At 40.6% G+C, this 20,996-nt stretch overlaps 1 protein-coding gene across 10 annotated transcripts in view; it reads left to right on the top strand.

Moving 5' to 3' along the window:
* The window catches only part of drp2 (dystrophin related protein 2), a 400,551-nt gene that overhangs the window by 354,795 nt on the left and 24,760 nt on the right, over positions 1-20,996 (top strand). For 8 of the 10 annotated variants that reach the window (XM_073058375.1, XM_073058376.1, XM_073058378.1 and 5 more), the window contains 9 exons: positions 1,558-1,643; positions 2,627-2,784; positions 9,879-10,045; positions 11,141-11,252; positions 12,034-12,170; positions 15,124-15,189; positions 16,478-16,543; positions 19,247-19,405; positions 20,419-20,656. In XM_073058375.1, coding sequence (XP_072914476.1) covers positions 1,558-1,643; positions 2,627-2,784; positions 9,879-10,045; positions 11,141-11,252; positions 12,034-12,170; positions 15,124-15,189; positions 16,478-16,543; positions 19,247-19,405; positions 20,419-20,656 — 1,189 coding nt within the window. Of the gene's footprint in view, positions 1-1,557; positions 1,644-2,626; positions 2,785-9,878; positions 10,046-11,140; positions 11,253-12,033; positions 12,175-15,123; positions 15,190-16,477; positions 16,544-19,246; positions 19,406-20,418; positions 20,657-20,996 lie in introns of those variants that run through there. The other 2 variants (XM_073058379.1, XM_073058381.1) reach the window with 2 other exon arrangements.

Below are 20,996 nucleotides of genomic sequence, written 5' to 3'. Positions count from 1 at the left end.
CTTCATGTTGGCTCTGTATAGCTAACCCCTTATTTGAAACTGTCACCCTTGGTTCTAGAACCCTCAACCAGGATGAAGATTCTCCACTGCCTTTTGAGCACTGCAAGGAATTTGTAAGTTTGAATTCTCATTATTTTGACCCTTCCACATGTAGGAGTGTGGATGAAGGGTAGAATCAGAGCCTTTATTTTTGATGTGATTGTTGGAAGTACAGTATGAGAGTAGTGGTATGCATCTGGGCCTGCATTATCACCTTGGGGGAAGGGAAGAGATGGTGAGCAACTATCAAAGCCTCCAATGTCCTGTGGGTTGAGAAGGTAGGAGAGCCAAGGGCACCTGCAATAACTGTGGTGGAAATAAAGTTTGTGCAATGCAGAGAAAGCCAGCAGAATACAAGGAGAGGCATTCCAGTCCGGTCCTGCACAGGAAAAACCATTGCACAGTGATGTCCATACACGGAACAGGTTGAGCATTGCACGGGGAGTGCCAGCATTCTGTATATCGTGATGCAGTGATAGAACTTTTCACATGCTGGAACTGTTCATTGTCACACTCCTGACAGGACAACAGCCCTCTCCTCTCCTCTGTGGACCATTCTTCAGTTACATCATTGGAAAAAAAAAGCCAAGATTGTGCATTTGAATTCCTAATTGAGTGTCATTAACAAAGGAAAGCACCGATGATTTTGTACTAATGAATATATCATTAAGTTATGCTAATATTAATTCCCTCACATAGGCTGTTCCCCATTGGATAAGTTGCTAGGAGTGAGCTTGGCTTCCTATGCTGAATCTTTCACTCACCCGCAGTGAATCCCAGGAATTGCAGTCAGCTGTGCAGAATCTGTTTGCTGGGATTTATCACCACCGGTTCAAGTTTGCGCACCATGCAGAAGAAATCTCAATTACAGAAGAACAAATTTAAATGTTGCACATGAACTGTAAAGCAGGTTTATCTTTATTCCTGAATTTTAAATAAGGAACAGGCATTTGCATAATACATATTTGAACCATCCCTGGGGTTGGTTTCCTGCAGTAAAAGAACTGTATTCTATCACATCTCATCTGACACTTCATAGAACCTTAATAATTCAATTCCATAATGAACCGTAAATATCAGAAAGTTCCCAGATTTGACTGCAAATTTTCCTCTAGGTGTCTTGAATAGAGATTGAGATCCAATGGGCTAATTAGCAGAAACTTGTCAAATTTCCCACTCCAATTGCCATCCAACATTATGTGAATGTGGGACGATGATGTTGCAGACCTGGGGTGATGTTTACAACAGTCAGAAACATCAGCACCATTTATTATCACAGCTCATGCCAAAGGGCTCTTGATTCAGCTAGCTCACATCCTACGGAGTCATAGATCAGGCTGAGAGAGAAAAGTTGTGTAAATTCTTGCGAGAATTTGGTTGCTCAGCATTTCAGTTTTGAAAACTTCGAAAGACATGGTCAATTTTGAAAAATGCAAACAGGTTTTCATTTCCTTCAACTGTTTTTCAATGTATATTGTTTCTACTTCTTTCATTAATTTTGTTCTTTCGCTCCTCTAGTGGTCGCAATGGCAAGATTCGAGCATTGTCCTTCAAAACTGGAATTATAACTCTGTGCAATGCAGAGGTGGAAGAGAAATATCAGTGTAAATATCAGACACAAAGATGGAAGGGAAGGCTTGGGTTTATTAACATCTTTATCACCTTTTCCCAAAAGATCTCAAAATGCTCCTTATACAATGCATTATTTTCAATGTAACTTCACTAGCTATCTTCCCATTGCATCCAAATGCACCAAGTGAAGTTATACTGAACTAAGTCTTCCTTTGTATGTTTTACCAGACTCAGGACTTTTTAGTTATTCTGGTATACGTTAAACTTTCACACAAAGAGCAACAAACTACACAAAGAACACTAATCTTTCTGCTAATCACAGGATCATTCTGTGTGGAGAATGGCTATCGCCCTTAACCTGCATAGCCAGTAGCCTCACTGCAAACAGTACTGAAAGCCGTGACAGGATGTTGAATAAGGGCAAGTCTTTCCTTACTGTTTATGCTGAAATAAAATAACATTAAATGCTTTAATTAACTTTAAATTTAATATACAAATATTTGCCTCAAGTAACTCGTGCAGAAACAAAGTTCTGTTGCAAAATAGTCACAAGAAGGTAATTATAAAAAGTAATTGCCCACCCATATTGCATTTTTTTGGTGCAATGCAAGCAGCTCACATAAGGAGCTCCCCAGCTAATTTTTAGATTCTGACACTGTAGTGATCAAGAAGGAAAGAACATTGTCGCAGAACAGCTGCTTCCCCAGAGCTGAACATGGGCCTTCCTCGAAGGATGGTTAGCATATAGATTTAGGAGAGGCTTAAGAGCAAATAAACCAAATAGTTTAATTTGAGAGTGTTCCATCTTCCATTTATTGTAACAACTGTCCTTCTGAAATACTTCAATAACTATTCAATGTTTCAGAGCACATTGTGTTCCTTAGAAGCACTACTTTAATTTATGGTCCTATTTTTCTTCTGTCTATCCCTCTCCTGAAGAAAACCAATACATTTTAAATTTCTAAAGTTAATTTCTTCATTAATATAATTGATTAAATATTATTTCCCTCCATAGACTTGTACAAGCAAGTGAGCAGCTCAACCAATCTGTGTGATCAGCGACACCTCAGCCTTCTCCTGCATGAAGCCATTCAGATCCCCCGCCAGCTGGGCGAGGTGGCAGCATTCGGAGGAAGCAATGTGGAGCCCAGTGTCAGGAGCTGCTTCCGGTTTGTAAGTCTGCTGTGAGCATTTTTCCATTCAGGAGGTGGATTGCGGTAAGGAGGAAGGGCGGGCTGGGAGGAAATGGGATGATTGAGAAATGAGGGGCGGAATAATTTTGTGGGAATATTTACACCTCACAAGACTTGTCTGAGATTTGTTCATTTTAATTGCAACCCAGCCTCTAGTGTCTTATCACTCTTTTACCTTAATTTTAATTATCAGTCAAATTAATGATGCAATCAGTTTCACACCAAACTGAATATTCTGGGAGTTAAACGCGAAAACTGTTCCTTCTGTGGAATGGAACCAAAATGGAATGGATGTGCTTCCTAGATTCAGAATGAAAATAGACTTATCTTCACTTTTAATGAAATATATTGGACTTTGCAATGAAAATGACTATTATCTTTTCCTTAGATCACTGGTATATTTGATTTCAGTTTGTAGTTTTGAAGACTTGGAGGGATTGTCTGCAGAGTTTCTGTGGGTGGAGGTTAGGAACAGGAAGGGGTCAATAACTTTACTGGGTGCTTTTTATAGGCCGCCCAATAGTAACAGGGATATTGAGGAGTAGATAGGGAAACAGATCCTGGAAAGGTGTAATAATAACAGAGTTGTCATGATGGAAGATTTTAATTTCCCAAATATCGATTGGCATTTCCCTAGAGCAAGGGGTTTAGATGGGGTGGAGTTTGTTAGGTGTGTTCAGGAAGGTTTCCTGACACAATATGTAGATAAGCATACAAGAGGAGCATCTGTACTTGATTTGGTATTGGGAAATGAACCTGGTCAGGTGTCAGATCTCTCAGTGGGAGAGCATTTTGGAGATAGTGATCATAATTCTATCTCCTTTACAATAGCATTGGAGAGAGATAAGAACAGACAAGTTAGAAAAGCATTTAATTGGAGTAAGGGGAATTATGAGGCTATCAGGCAGGAAATTGGAGGCTTAAATTGGAAACAGATGTTCTCAGGGAAAAGTACAGAAGAAATGTGGCAAATATTCAGGGGATATTTGTGTGGAGTTCTGCATAGGTACGTTCCAATGAGACAGAGAGTTATGGTAGGGTACAGGAACCGTGGTGTACAACAGCTGTAATAAATTTAGTCAAGGAGAAAATAAAAGCTTACAAAAGGTTCAGAGAGCTAGGTAATGTTAGAGATCTAGAAGATTATAAGGCTAATAGGAAGGAGCTTAAGGAAATTAGGAGAGCCAGAAGGGGCTATGAAAAGGCCTTGGTGGGCAGGATTATGGAAAACACCAAGACATTCTACAAGTATGTGAAGAGCAAGAGGATAAAACATGAAAGAATAGAACCTATCAAGTGTGACAATGGGAAGGTGTGTATGGAACCGAAGGAAATAGCAGAGGTACTTAATGAATACTTTACTTCTATATTCACTATGGAAAAGGACCTTGGTGATTGTAGTGATGACTTTCAGCAGACTGTAAAGCTTGAGCACATAGATATTAAGAAAGAAGATGTGCTGGAGTTTTTGGAAAGCACCAAATTGGGTAAGTCGCCAGGACCCATGAGATGTACCCCAGGCTACTGTGGGAGGCAAGGGAGGAGATTGCTGAGCCTCTAGCGATGATCTTTGCATCATCAATGGGGACGGGAGAGGTTCCCGAGGATTGGAGGGTTGCGGATATTGTTCCTTTATTCAAAACAGGAAGTAAAGATAGCCCAGGAAATTATAGACCAGTGAATTTTACCTCAGTGGTTGGTAAGTTGATGGAGAAGATCCTGAGAGGCAGAATTTATGAACATTTGGAGAGGTATGATATGATTAGGAGTAGTCAGCATGGCTTTGTCAAGGGCAGGCTATGCCTTACGAGCCTGATTGAATCTTTTGAGGATATGACTAAACACATTGATGAAGTAAGAGCAGTAGATGTAGTGTATATGGATTTCAGCAAGGCACTTGATAAGGTACCCCATGCAAGGCTTATTGAGAAAGTAAAGAGGCATGGGATCCAAGGGGACATTGCTTTGTGGATCCAGAATTGGTTTGCCCACAGAAGGCAAAGAGTGATTGTAGACGGGTCATATTCTGCATGGAGGTTGGTCACCAGTGGAGTGCCTCAGGGATATGTTCTGGGACCCTTACTCTTCGTGATTTTATAAATGACCTGGATGAGGAAGTGGAGGGATGGGTTAGTAAGTTTGCTAATTACACAAAGGTTGAAGATGTTGTGGATAGTGTGGAGGGCTGTCAGAGGTTACAGCAGGACATTGATAGGATGCAAACCTGGGCTGAGAAGTGGCAGATGGAGTTCAACCCAGATAAGTGTGAAATGGTTCATTTTGGTAGGTCTAATATGATGGCAGAATATAGTATTAATGGTAAGACTCTAGGTAGTGTGGAGGATCAGAAGGATCTTGGAGTCGGAGTCCATAGGACACTCAAAGCAGCTGCGCAGGTTGGCTCTGTGGCTAAGAAGGCGTACGGTGTATTTGCCTTCATCAATCGTGGAATTGAATTTAAGAGCTGAGAGGTAATGTTGCAGCTATATAGGACCCTGGTTAGACCCCACTTGGAGTACTGTGCTCAGTTCTGGTCGCCTCACTACAGGAAGGATGTGGAAACCATAGAAAGGGTTCAGAGGAGATTTACAAGGATGTTGCCTGGATTGGGGAGTATGCCTTATGAGAATAGGTCGAGTGAAATCGGCCTTTTCTCATTGGAGTGACGGAGGATGAGAGGTGACCTGATAGAGGTGTATAAGATGATGAGAGACATTGATCATGTGGATAGTCAGAGGCTTTTTCCCAGGGCTGAAATGGTTGCCACAAGAGGACGCAGGTTTAAGGTGCTGGGGAGTAGGTACAGAGGAGATGTCAAGGGTAAGTTTTTTACTCAGAGAGTGGTGAGTGAGTGGAATGGGCTGCAGGCAATGGTGGTGGGGGCAGATACGATAGGGTCTTTTAAGAGGCTTTTGGATAGGTACATGGAGCTTAGAAAAATAGAGGGCTATAGGTAAGCCTAGTAATTTCTAAGGTAGGGACATGTTTGGCACAATTTCACAGGCCGAAGGTTCTGTATTGTGCTGTAGGTTTTCTATGTTTCTATGACTTATTTCTGTGTTATTGAGGTGTGGTTCTTTTTACTGAAAAAATGAACAATGCCAACTTTTCTCTGTGATACACAGCCAGCTAATTGCACCTCAATCCTGCAAAACCACTTTAGTGCTTTCTACCCTCATAACAAAAGCTCACTGCAACAGAATCCTGGTGATGCGTTTGAGCCACTGTGGGTCCACGCTTGAAAAGGAGAATAATTATTACCTTTATTATGTGTGAAGACAGAAGCACAAGCAGTTTAGAATGAAGTCTATCACTTCATACTAACAGTAGCTAATGGGAAAATGTGGGTTTCAGCTGTTGACACACATGAAAACTGTTAAGCATGGAGACCTTACCAGGCAAATCCTCTGAGCAAAAGCTAACCTGTTTCAAAGTTGCCGACATGTGATGGATAACAGTTGGTCTATGGAGAGGAGTGAGGAGTCGACATCTTGGGCCAAGACTCTTCATCAGGACTAATGGAGGAGTCTTGGCCTGAAGCGTCAACTCTTTGTTCCTTTTCATAGAATCTGCCTGACCTGCTGAGTTCTTCCACCTTTTTATGTTTGTTATTTTTTAATTGATTGATTGATTATCTGTTTTCTTTGTATTTGCACATCGCTTGCTTGTCAGTTTGTGTGTGTGTGTGTGTGTGTGTGTGTGTGTGTAGTTTTTCATTGGTTCTATTGTATTTCTTTGTTCTACTGTGAATGCCTGCAAGAAAGTGAATCTCAGGGTAATATATGGTGGCATATACATACTTTGATAATAAAGATACTTTGATTATATTTGCAGAACAACCAAAATGAAGATGTAATGTCTTCTTTTAAGGAGCATTCCAATCTAATCAGTACTTCTAGTTCCTGCTTTGATTTCATTATCTTTCGTGCACATCCGTACATTTTGTTGTTGTTCCAGCAACAGTTCTTGTTCCTTTTTCACTACTCTGTACTGTTCAATCTGTTTGAAAACCTCTACAGGCCTTCTAAACTCCTCAATGCAGTAAGCCCATTCAACTCCCTCTTGCTTCTCCTGCATTGTTTACTCAGGCAGTTCTCTTTGTCTTTCATATTGGCCATCCTTTCTAAAAGTTGACATTTCTAAAACTGGTCGATGAATCTGAAGCCTCCCCTCCTTTACAAAGAATGAAGATATTCTACTGTTAATAACACCAATAATAGCAATGTACAAACCCCATTTCCAGAAAAGTTGGGATATTTTCCAAAATGCAATAAAAACAAAAATCTGTGATTTGTTAATTCACATGAACCCTTATTTAACTGTCAATAGTACAAAGAAAAGATTTTCAATAGTTTTACTGACCAACTTAATTGTATTTTGTAAATATACACAAATTTAGAATTTGATGGTTGCAACACACTCAACAAAAGTTGAGACAGAGTTAAAATAAGATTGAAAAGTGCACAGAATATTCAAGTAACACCAGTTTGGAAGACTCCACATTAAGCAGGCTAATTGGTAGCAGGTGAGGTATCATGACTGGGTATAAAAGTAGCGTCCATCAAAGGCTCAGTCTTTGCAAGCAAGGATGGGTCGTGGCTCACCCCTTTGTGCCAAAATTCGTGAGAGAATTGTTAGTCAGTTCAAAAGGAACATTTCCCAACGCAAGATTGCAGAGAATTTAGGTCTTTCAACATCTACAGTACATAATATTGTGAAAAGATTCAGAGAATTCAGAGACATCTCAGTGCGTAAAGGGCAAGGTCGGAAACCACTGTTGAATGTGCGTGATCTCCGAGCCCTCAGGCGGCACTGCCTAAGAAACCGTCATGTTACTGTGACAATTATAGCCGCCTGGGCTCGGGAGTACTTCGGAAAACCATTGTCACTTAACACAGTCCATCGCTGCATCCAGAAATGCAACTTGAAACTGTATTACGCAAGGAGGAAGCCATACAGCAACTCTATACAGAAACACCGGTGAGTTCTCTGGGCCCGAGCTCATCGCAGATGGACCAAAAGACTGTGGAACCGTGTGCTGTGGTCAGATGAGTCCACATTTCAGCTAGTTTTCAGAAAAAACGGGTGTTGAGTTCTCTGTGCCAAAGATGAAAACGACCATTCTGATTATTATTAGCGAAAGGTGCAAAAGCCAGCATCTGTGATGGTATGGGGGTGCATCAGTGCCCACGGCATGGGTGAGTTGCATGTATGTGAAGGTACCATTGACTCTGAGGCATATATTAGGATTTTAGAGAGACATATGTTGCCATCAAGGCGACGTCTCTTCCCGGGACGTCCATGCTTATTTCAGCAGGACAATGCCAGACCACATTCAGCACGGGCTACAACAGCGTGGCTTTGTAGACACAGAGTGCGTGTGCTTGACTGGCCTGCTGCCAGTCCAGATCTATCTCCTATTGAAAATGTATGGCGCATCATGAAGAGGAGAATCAGACAACGGAGACCACGGACTGTTGAGCAGCTGAAGTCTTATATCAAGCAAGAATGGACAAAATTTCCAATTGCAAATCTACTACAATTAGCATCCTCAGTTCCAAAATGATTAAAAAGTGTTATTAAAAGGAAAGGTGATGTAACACAATGGTAAACATGCCTCTGTCCCAACTTTTTTTGAGTGTGTTGCAGACATCAAATTCTAAATTTGTGTATATTTACAAAATACAATTAAGTTGGTCAGTAAAACTATTGAAAATTTTTTCTTTGTACTTTTGTCAGTTAAATAAAGGTTCACGTGAATTAACATATCACAGATTTTTGTTTTTATTGGATTTTGGAAAATATTCCAATTTTTCTGGAAATGGGGTTTGTATTTACTTTAATGCCTCCATATCACCAATTCCCCAGGCCCCACCAAGATAGATACAGTTATAATCCCCTTGATGTGGGTGATGGGATCCCATACTCGGCACCTCTTCGCTCATGAGACCTCACACTTTAAATCTGTCTTTAATCTTAAGAACTCTCCCACTTGGTTCTCTGTCTTCTCAGCCCTGGAGAGTGGTTAATTTATTTCTAGTTTTCCTCAGATGGTATCAGCTGGTTGCATCCTGCCTGTGCAATACTGTCAGGGCGCTGATTGTTAAAACCCACCAAGCAAATAAACTAGGTGGGAGTCACGTAGGAGTGCAGAGAGTGGGCTGAAATCTTACCATGGCACTCCTGAGGAATGTAAAGGTAAAATTGAGGTCTACATCTGCCATGCATTTGCCCTTCTTGTTCTTGCACAAGCAAATGTAACCCATCATTCATAAGTCAACTGCATGTGAAGTCAATCATCTTTTGTTGGGCTCACAGGCACATATACATACAATTTATTACAGAAGCTATTACAGATTTCTTATAGGTATCGTTTTCTTATGCTATCATATAGAGATAAATCATATAATTGTTTTCTTAATGATGGATATATTGTGAAATCATTGCATGCCCTAACTAAATAGTACCTTCTAGAATAATATCAGGGACCAGGGCAGCTGATTTGATCCCTAGGCTTTGAGGCTGGAGATGAGATGATGAGAATCATCCCAAGGGTTAATTTGGTTAGGCTGCATTACTAAGGGGTACATAGTCTTTTGTTCCTATTCTGATTCCACTCAGAAGAGATCACTTTATAGATAATGTTCTTTTCCTACTTTACTGGTTCTGATATGAACCCAGCTCTTTCTCCCCCCCCCCCCCCCACCTAGACCTGTTTCATTATGTCCTCTGTATTGACACAAAAATATATTAAACCAAAGAATTCTTGAACACATTTTCTCCTCCATTCCATATTTTCCAAGTTGCCAGAGAATTTTCAGTGCTACATTTCTGTGTTGTGTAAAATAGTGAATTCAGAAATTTCAGCAATTGCTGTTGTGACCATCTCTCAGCACACTGAAAAAAATAATGCTTCTGATAACACTGAAAGTTAATATTATGCTTACCCTTATTTTAACCCATGTCGAGCTAATATCCATCACAAAATCTGGTTTGAAGAATATCTTCACAATCTGGACTCAATGACTGTGCCATTTACAATTTCTGCAGCATGTCATTTACTTCTGCCTCTAGGTTAATGAGGAGCCAGTAATTGAGGTCACACATTTCTTGGAATGGATGCGACTGGAACCCCAGTCAATGGTCTGGCTGCCAGTCCTGCATCGTTTAGTAACTGCTGAAGCTGCAAAACACCAAGCCAAATGTCACGTCTGCAAACAATGCCCAATCAAAGGCTTCAGGTAATTAAATACAATAATTATCTTTTTAGTTAACTTTTCTTTTCAGTAGCCTATGCAATTAAACAGAAGTATGCTAAATTCTCCTTTCCTTCACCCTGATGCAATAAACCTTCTGAATATGGTGAAGAGAAATTTATGGTGCGCTGATTTATACCACTGTTCCTTAGCAATGGCTGACACTTTCAGTCCAGGGTAAATTAATGAGCATAGGTATACATACCAGCATTATAATTGATTTGTCCACACAATAGCTTGAGGTTTAGGATTATTCATATGGTCTTATTATCTTCTCTCATTCAGTAAGATACCAGAGGATAGACTACCACTTAAATTTGAAAAGGCAACTAATTTAAGACAAAATTATAATGGGTAAAACAGCATTTCATACAGGGGTTCTTCTCCAGAACGTGAGTGTCTAGAAAATGTCACATTGAAACATTTGCAGAAAAATCCTTAAAGGGCAACCCACCCAGTACCACACCAGCCTTTCACACATCAGTGTCAATTGTAACAATTTAAGCAAACCAAACTTGTACAGAAGTTTCTACATGTGCATAGGTTTGGTACCAATAAAGCTGGCTTCCAACTAGAGATAATGCTAATGGAACAGCAGCTCTTGTTCTTCCACTCCCTGCAGCTCTAGATCTTATGTTTCTCATTTTTCCCTTATTATTTGCTCTACTTTTGTACCTCTTCTTAACCTTACATGCATTCATTTACAAAGAATAGCTAACACAGCAATAGGTCACTGGGGCCAACTGTTCTACATCAGTGCTTCAACTATATGATAGCCTTCTCCCATCTCTTTCATTCTACCCTATCAATAAAACCTTCTGTTCTCTTCTGAAGGTCCAAAGGTAGATAAGACACTTGGATCAAATTGCTACACCAGGGTTTTGAAAGAGGCAGGAGAATGGGGTTGAGAGGAAAATAAATCAGCTATGATTGAATGATGGAGCAGACTCAATGAGCTGAATGGTCTAATTCTACTCCTATGTCTTATGGTCTAATTCAGAATCAATTTTCATTTGTTTTGTGTTTCTTGTTTAATTCCTGTCTCTAATTGGCTTTGACTTCTTATCTTTTCTGCTTCAGGTACCGCAGTCTGAAGCAGTTTAATGTTGACATCTGTCAAACATGTTTCTTGACAGGAAGGGCAAGCAAGGGTCACAAACTGCACTATCCCATCATGGAGTACTGTGCTCCTGTAAGTAACATTATATGCCTTCCCTTATATACACGCTCACAAAGAATCCTGTTCCTAACTGCACCACCATCAATATCCAGGGGTTATCACCATCTCTGGTGCTGCATCATGATCAAATCTCAAGTTTTTGTTGCCTAAGTTCGTCTGTTGCACTTGCTCCTAATTTTAAGCAGCTTTTGAATTATGATAAGATTGATATTGATATTCATAAAAGTCTTGGTGATGAAGAACTCTTGACTCAAATCCATCCTCAACCCGAATCCATCAGAGAAATTTTAGGTTATTGTGCATCTTCATTATGATCTATCTTTTTAATATGTATTTTCTCTTTTTCCCTTGATCTCTCTTCACTGTTTGTCCAGGTTATCTGGACATTTTGATCCAAAACACTGATAAAATAATAATCTTGGCTAAAGGAAATGCAGTGGGTTCAAAATGATTTCTTCCTCCTCTATTCCTGAATGTCCAAATTTGAAGGTGCCCCAGCATTGTTTGCTAATGTCACAGATGAAATCTGAAAATTAGTTATAAAAGGTTCAATCCTATAGACATCCAGAGTGCCAGCCCATGCAACAATTCTTCCGTGTTCTTGTCAACTTTAAACTGACAACAATTTTGTTGAATATATATGTGTTCAGGTGAATTGAACTGAGATTATTTCAAAATAAATTTCAACATTCCTGAACAGAATTTTAAAAAGCACTCATAGATTCAATCCCATTAAAAGAAGTAAGTGTGCATTACGCCAGCTGGCACCTAAATCCGTCTGTTTTTCTCCAAGACAACATCAGGAGAGAATGTGCGAGACTTTGCAAAAACATTGAAAAACAAGTTCCGAACCAAACAGTACTTCAGCAAACATCCACAGAGAGGTTACCTACCTGTACAATCATTGATGGAAGGAGACAACATTGACACGTAAGTCAAACTGTAATTTTGTCCTTAATCTCAAATTAATGCTTTTGGATTATTCATTTCTTGTTCCATTGAAGAATTATTTTCTTTGAAATATTGTGTATAATTATGTCTTTCTACCTTTACAAGTCAATTGTATTTAATTTTTCACTTCCCTCTTCCTTAAAAATGCCAACAAATATTTGAGTGTAATTCCATGCATATTAGCAATACCCAGACTGGCTCGTAAAGACTTACACTAAGGAATGTTGAATTTTGATAAAATGGTCCAAAATTCTGTCCATAATTACCAATTTTCTCCCTGCTACAGCACTTATTGGTCAGTGTTCCCTGGCTTAGACTTCACAAGAGAAACCACTACTGATCTGACTGGCGAGGCTCTGTCTTGTCAATTGTCAATCCCACTGAGCTAATTTGAGAGCCAACACCCAGACTGCAGAAAGGAACAAAGAGCTTGAACAAGCAAGAGAAGGGGGAGGAGCACCAGAGGGAGGTTCTCCCAGTGCCCACTCTTTTCCCTCTTTCACTTTACTTCCTTGCCCACCCATCACCTCCCTTTAGTTGTCCTCCTCCCTTGTCTTTCTTCCTTGGCCTTCTGTCCTCTCCCCTTTCTCCTGCCCTGTATCTCTTTCATCATCCAACTTCCCAGCCTTTACTTCATCCCTCCCCTTTCAGGCTTCACCAATCACCTTGTGTTTCTCTCTCCCCTCCTCATTCCTGACCTTTTACGTCTACTCCTCAGCATCTTTCCAGTCCTGCCGAAGGGCCTCAGCCTGAAATGTTGACTGTACTTTTTTCCATGGATGCTGCCTGACCTGCAGAGTTCCTCCAGCATTTTGTGTGTGTTCCTAAGAACTTGAACAATAGGAGTGTATCTGACATTCACAATCATTCATAAGCATCAAGGGCTATTAATGAGTACATAAGTTACCAAAACATCTTATGATAAAAACATTAAATGATTGAAGCCTCCCTCGGTCAGAGTTGACCATGGATAATGTGTCCTAGCTCTCTTGATATGCAAGCCTACAGTAAGGAGAGCAAGTTGTTGCCCATGTAGCAAGCTCCCCACTCTCCATGCATCTGATGAGCTCAAAGGAATGGCAGAAACTGATACAGTTTGGTACCAATAGTGTCGCAGGAGTTGCCAGTCAACATTGAACTCAATGTAGGATTGCCTTAAGGACTCCAGCTCCTGGCTTTTCCCTCAGGATTTACTCCTGAAGCCTTCCCAATGAGTGCATATAGCCACAAGGCCGCAGGGGTTTGAGATCAGTGTTTTCCTTCTTCTAGATGAGCTGCCAACCACGGCCGACAAGCCCCATCTGCTTGAAGCGACTGGTTTTAAAGTGCCAGTAACCCTCCTTTGCCCCTTCTCTGTCTGTAGAAACAGTTCTGCCAGGCTTAATAGCTAAGCCACATGTGAAGGCCAGGAGCTGGGCTTGGTTGTCAGAGACTATTTGAGGTGCACGCCATTGGGAGCATTTAGTAGGTAGTGGGAGCTTGTCCCCATTACCACCCCCTGGCTATAACAACCTTAAGGAACCATTAAAATAATTAAAACATTAAAAAACACTAGAAAGTATATAAAGACAAACAAAATTAACTCAATTAAAAATGTAAATGAAAAGTAACTTATCTTTCCATTGAAATGAATGGAGTCATTGGGCCTGCATCAGATTAAAGCAGGTGTAGGTTGAGTGGGCAGATTATCTGGCAGCTTTACAATCCATCACAGTACTCCATGGGGAGACCGGCGCTGGAAAGTGACCAGCAAATGCCTAACAGCCTGATGAATGGATTTCAGGCTTTCTACATTTGTGTGCACTTGAAACAGTGACTTTACTGTTAACCTTTATAAAGGATCCCAGGATAGCTCACTTCCCAAATGGGTGCTAATTTTGGGGTTCACAGGTGTTGGGTTTTGAAGGTTATCAGCAGTCCATTCTTTCTGATCTCTATTGGTGACAATATTTGAAGAGGTATGTGAGGATGTTTGTGAAAGAGAAGAAAATAGAAATGCTAAAGGACTGTAGAAAACCTTCGGCCTAAGCTGTATGACAAGACTCAGTAATGCAGGGAACCGTGACGTATTCTTTATTTGTCAAATGTGCCTCAAAACATCAAAGCTTATGGTGAAATGTGTCGTTTTGTGTCAATATGTTCCTGACACCAACATAGCATGCCCACAACTTACTAATTTTAACCCATTCCTCTTTGGAACGTGGGAGGAAACCTGAACATCTCAAGTTAACCCATTAGGAGAGCATCGTCATTCCTCTCCGCGCCTTGTGGTGCAGTGGGCGGCAACCTTGCTATTTCTTTAGCGTTTTTCTGTTTTTCACAAAGCCGAGTTGCCAGCTCGACACCCAACCCAGCACGGATGGAAAGCGTGCAAGGAGCCGGCCGGATTCGAACCCGGGACCACTCGCCTCGAAGTCTGGGGCAGATGCTACTACACCACCAGCCAGCTTATTAGGAGAACGTATAAACTCCTAAAAGAAGCAGAATTGAAGTCAGGTTGCTGGCGCTGTAAAGCATTATGCTAGCCACAATGCTACTAAACTGCTCCATCATCTGAAGATATCTTCTATCAACTTCACCTTGAGGAGAGAAAAGCAACTTAACAATTTGCATAAAACCTAGCCTAAACTAATGTTAACAATGTTGGTTTGAAAAGTAAAGAGACCTACACAGGGGTGCACTTTCTGAGGACACAATAACCAGTTTAGCTATCAAAGGACTCACAATGCTAAATCCTCTACGTTATCGAATTAAATACAGTGTGAGATATTGCGTAGTTTTGCATGTAAAGAATGTTATGGAGCAGCTGATGCTTTTAAAACATCATTTACGATAGGTGTGTGTGGTTGTGTGTGTGAGTGCATGCGCATTCGTGCATGTGCATGTGAATACTTGTGTTACTTAGATAGATATATGTTCTTCTATGTTTCAGGCCTGCCACATCTCCAGTGTTGCCACATGCAGATACACACTCCAGGATTGAACATTATGCCAGCAGGTAGATTAATAGGAACAATGACAGAATCCTTCTTTGTAGATATAGTGGAAAATCAACTCTTCTACTGACAATGCTTGGCATAACTTGTTGAGGATATTTCCTTGAAAATATCATCAGCACTTATAGAGATCTATTGCATTAATCTATTACTGTGTGTCTTGCTGCATTTCAGTCAATGGTGCCTGGTCTCTAGGACTCAGGTGCTTTGTGTATTTCCTATTGCACGGTGTATCACCGTAGATCATGCAAAAGAAAATTGCAGGTAAGCGCAAGTGGTTGGGTGTGCAAAGTGAGACATCAGATCAAGGCATGGAAGGTCATCAAGGCTGGAGGTCCGTAGGAGTCATTGGACTGGCTGTAGGGAGTGAGAAAAGCAATCAGCTTGGAACCAAGATGGGTCAACAGATCAGGAGTTGTAAATCTTCTGCTGTCAAAGAAAGGGGTTGGTAGTGGAATTAGCTGAGGGACATGTCTGGAGAAAGTGAGAGGTACGTCATTTCTCCACTGAAGTATTTTGATTAAGGGAAGCACTTGTGAGTCAGATACCTGGGGTTTAATTGATACTTTCTTAGAAGCCCCATTAAATTGTATATGTACTGTACATAGGAAGAGTATCATATAAAACTGGCACTTTTGAGAGTCACACCTGTGACAGACATCAATGACAAATACACTTTGAATTAGCAAACTTCATCAGTTCTCCAAATAAATGTAACACGTGTTGCTGTGTGCACTTGCAACATGGATAATGGCATATCCATTCAAACATAATCTTTGAAGAGAAATGTCTCATCAAATTTCCAAGTTGATGCAATTCAATCCTGAAAAATGTGTTATTGCAAACATCAGGTATAATGCACTGGGCATTAAGATTTACCTACATCTTTCTGACATTCAGAAACATTCAAAAATTTTGATATTTTGATGGCCACCTGAGTTTTACAGATGTCAGAGTCTTTGTTCAGCTGTTTTGTGATTGTTGCTTATTCTGCTGATATTCTTGTGATATCATTTATGCCATAAAGAGCTTTGTGTCCCTTATTGTAGACCAGAGGTGAGCGCTGACAACTCACCATTGACCACACATTTTATGCAATCATTTTATTTTAAGAAGCGATTTAAAGTGCCTTTGGTGAGTCCTGTTTTGTTGACAGTATATCAATCCAGAAATGCGATTGAACGATCTGAATCAATTAAGTGCACCTTTCTGGGATTTTTGAAGCTGTCAATATGTGCTTCTAATGCACAAGTCGTTCATTAAAATAATGTTTACTTTGCTTCTTTGTAGGCTTGCAGAAATGGAAAGTAAAAACTGTTCCTTCTTCAGTGGCAGCCTCTCACCTGATGAAAGTGTGTAAGTATTTTAATATGATTTTTAACTCTTGCACACAGAATGCAACCAATAAAATAACTGCTCTAGCAAAAGAAAATTGCAATTATCTATTTCATATAACTTCTTGAAATCATTCTTGCGATTGCAATAAAAATCAAACATGACATTAATAGCAATTCAAATGAATTGAATTGAATTGACTTTATTTCTTACATCCTTCACATACATGAGGAGTAGAAATCATTACATTACGTCTCCATCTAAATGTGTCATGTGCAATCATAGTAATTTATAATAATTTATAATAAATAGAACACTCAAATCAGCATGAGTTCATCAGTCTGATGGCCTGGTGGAAGAAGCTGTCCCAGAGTCTGTTGGTCCTGGCTTTTATGCTGCGGTACCGCTTCCCGGATGGTAGCAGCTGGAATAGATTGTGGTTGGGATGACTTGGATCCCCAGTGATCCTACGGGCCCTTTTTACATGCCTGTCCTTGTAAATGTCCTGAATTATGGGAAGTTCACATCTACAGATGCGCTGGGCTGTCTGCACCACTCTCTACAGAGTCCTGCGATTGAGGGAAGTACAATTCCCATACCAGGCAGTGATGCAGCCAGTCAGGATGCTCCCAATTGTGCCCCTGTAGAAAGTTCTTAGGACCTGGGGGCCCATACTAAACTTTCTCAACTGTCTGAGGTGAAAGAGGTGCTGTTGCGCCTTTTCCACCACACAGCTGGTGTGTACAGACCACGTGAGGTCCTCAGTGATGTGGTTGCCGAGGAACGTAAAGCTGTTCACTCTCTCAACCCCAGATCCATTGATGTCAATAGGGGTTAGCCCGCCTCCATTCCTCCTGTAATCCACAACCAGCTCCTTTGTTTTTACAACATTGAGGGAGAGGTTGTTTTCTTGACACCACCATGTCAGAGAGATGACTTCTTCCCTGTAGGCTGCCTCGTTATTGTTTGAGATAAGGCCAATCAATGTAGTGTCATCGGCAAATTTACTTAGCAGATTGGAGCTGTGGGTGGCGATACAGTCATGGGTATACAGGGAGTAAAGGAGGGGACTCAGTACACAGCCCTGAGGGGCTCCTGTATTGAGAGTCAGAGGGTTGGAAGTGAGGGAGCCCACTCTTATAACCTGCTGGCGATCTGGCAGGAAGTCCAGGATCCAGCTGCATAAGGCAGGGTCAGGGCTGAAAAAGATGAAAAAACCTAATATTTATATAGCTCTTTACATAGCTCCAGAATTGTAGAATATATCTACAATTAAAGTTCTTTTGGAAATGGTATTCCTGCACTGTTGGAAGAACAACGGTCAATTTGCATACAGGGAGTTCCCACAAAATTTAATGTTAAAACAACAAGACCATCTTCTTGAATCAGGTGGTGTGAGGTGGAACAGAACACACAAAATATTACTCCTTGTAGAGAATGAAATACTCATAAAACCTATCTGTGAATTCAAAAACTCTGACTGCATTTTAAGATGTAGAATTGAGACTTTATTGGATAATAAAAGTGCATGTGTCAAATGATAACAATATATTCCACTTGCGACGTGCACAGCCACCTGAGAAAAATATCATGTGAACGATATATCCAGGGCTGCCAGTACACGTTCTGCCGCACACTGAGATGTTCTTCTGATCGACTGATTTATGATGGAACTACAGTTACTTGGCTATCTAGGTGCATGAAACCCCACAGAGAAATAAAAGTGCAGCTTGACTAACTGCAGCCGAGTGTTTGGATTACAGCAGTGCAGTAAGGCCTGCTAATGTTCAATTCCGTTTTCTATTTCTACATTAATAACACAGCGGCTAATACAGACAGGATTCCTTTCTTCAGAATTGTTGGAACCCAAACTGTTTGTAAAATTGGAAATGAACAAAAACTGGGTGGAAGAGGATCATAGAAGCAGCTATGACCGGAGGGGGAGCAGGCACTCGAATAGGGGCTGCCAGCCTGCTTCGCTGATTCTGTGACTGAGCAAATGAATCTGCTCAGTGCACCCTGCTCTGTTCAGCTTGACCAATACAGTACTCAATTCCTGTGGCCCATTCCCATTCAGAAGGTGCCTGCAGCACCACCGCGACCAGCAGCTCCATCCCCATCGGTTCTACCGGTCCTGTTTACTTGTTCGCAAGAATAGGGTCTGGTTTACTTGTCCATATGTTGGGCATTTGTAAGCTGAGGAGCATCTCCTCCCCATCATTCACCATTAGTTCAATATGTGCACAAAGGATACTTGTAGCAAAGCTTCACCTAATAGTTTGTGACCTTTTCACATGATGTCCTCTCATGTGAATCTAACAGCAGCAAAGGTTAAATGCAGAGATACCTGCCAGTTACTGTGCATCCAGTAATGAAAAATATCTGCCTTGTTCCTTTGTATTCTAGTACAACTCCTCTGAGTCTTTCTGCCCTGACATAAAACATAGGGTCAAATTCAGGACAAATCAATACTTGTTAGTTGTCTCTGTCGCACATCGTTACACGGCCATCAGAGAAAAGCAACATGATGTACATTGTGAAGAAAATTCGAATGCCATTATACCTATGTAAATAGATGTATCCAAACTAATCCTGAATTGATTTATTAGGGCATTACTTTTGATTGCTTTAAATAGAAATAAACGTGACATGCAGATAGTTCCCTATAGAGATAGAGGCAGCTGTGATTGAAAGATTTATGGAGTACTCTTTATGTAAATACAGAGATGATGAACAGTTGGTGGTTCAGTATTTCAGCCCTGAGACAGATCAAGATTCTCCTCAAAATCCAAGTCACAGTCCAAACCAGCTCTTGGGTGCTCTGGACACAGAAGAGAAGACAGAACTTGAGGCCATTATTGGACACCTTGAAAACGAGAATAGGTATGACTAACTGCTGCCTTACTCTTGAAGATGATGTATAGACCCAGATAGTCAAATACAGAATGGGGAAGCCTTGTCCAGTTCTGTCATAAAACAAAAACAAACAATTCTGGAAATAGTCAGCAGGTTAGGCTGCATCTGTGGAAAGAGGAACTTAATAATTCAAATCAATAAGGTCATCAACCTGAAACATTATTTCGGAAGGTCATCAATCTGCTTCTCTCTTCATGGATGTCGTCTGACTGATGACTATTTCCTCTTCTTCTTTTAACCTCTAATATTTGTGCTTCTTGTTTTTCATACAATGTATTCTAAAATATGAGCTATCCTGTAGATGCAGTTGTAGATGTAGCCTAAATGCAAGCTATGCTATTAAAGAAAACTCCACAGAAAGGGCTGGGAAAGAGAGTAGATTTACCTTTGGGTCGTTGATCTCAGTCTGAGAGAAACTGATCAGATAAAAGGATAATGTTTCTTTTCAGCTATAGCTGAGTCAACTATTTTCCAAGTGCAGTCAGTTCTATACCACAAAGCTAACCATAAAGGAGTATCCTCTGTTAAGAATAAGCAACCTCACTCGTAGCTTGATGGCACAGTGAATGAGGAGATTTATCTCATACAGCAGAGTTGACAGTATGTAATGGAACAGTATAAGGAACCATTATCTGAATTGGCAGTCATTGTTGCTGACACAATGAGAAAGCGTCCTCACAATAGGTTCCTGGTATAGATTCATCTTAAATCCTGGAGTGCAATATTTCATCCACTTACAACCATAGGTACTCACAAGTTATGTATGTGGCAGTATCCTGCCCCATGAAGTGGTTCCATCAGTGTAATAAAGAATACTGTGTGGAATTTCCAAACCCACCCCCACAACAACTACTGCATTTTAAGGAGAGAGGAAAGGTCAGACCCCTGTGTGTTGTAATATTCACTACCTACAGAAAATATTAAAGAAGAATCACAACAAATGCAAAGATTGAGTTAATTCAATTAAAAATTCTCCCAAGAATTTTGCAGGAAGAATATAGGCGACTGAAATGGAAGCACGAAGAAGCGGCGTTGTCTTCCTCTACGCAGGACAGATCACCCAGCTCCCCTCTGAGTTCTCAGGACACAGAGCTTCTTGCTGAGGCACGGCTGCTCCGACAGCATAAATCCCGACTGGAGACCAGGATGCAGATCTTGGAAGATCACAATAAACAACTGGAATCTCAACTCGGAAGACTCCGGGAGCTGTTACTACAGGTGAGAGAATCAAGACAGGTAGGAAATCGCAAGTGCAACCATACAGTAAGATCCTTCTCCACAAATGGGCAATTATTTTATTGGAATGGGATATATTAAGTAACTCATAGATACTGTAGCATCTTTCACTTTTTTGCAGACTGATACTGAATATTCTGTTCACATCTTTGCAGTCTTGTTTTCTCTTCAATGAAGAGCAGCTTGGCATTTTGGATGCTAAAGGTCAAAAATGATACAAATCATTTTGACCAACTATGCATATATAAAATCTAAATAGCAAACTCTTCCAAAGAGCATCTTTTTCACTATTAAACAAAAGTAATAATAAAGTATTTATTCA

This window comes from Hemitrygon akajei, chromosome 10, assembly GCF_048418815.1.
Source record: "Hemitrygon akajei chromosome 10, sHemAka1.3, whole genome shotgun sequence".
In the NCBI taxonomy this organism is placed as follows: Eukaryota; Metazoa; Chordata; class Chondrichthyes; order Myliobatiformes; family Dasyatidae; genus Hemitrygon; species Hemitrygon akajei.
The sequence above is the reverse complement of the archived record's forward strand: the minus strand, read 5'-3'. Positions and strand labels throughout refer to the sequence as shown.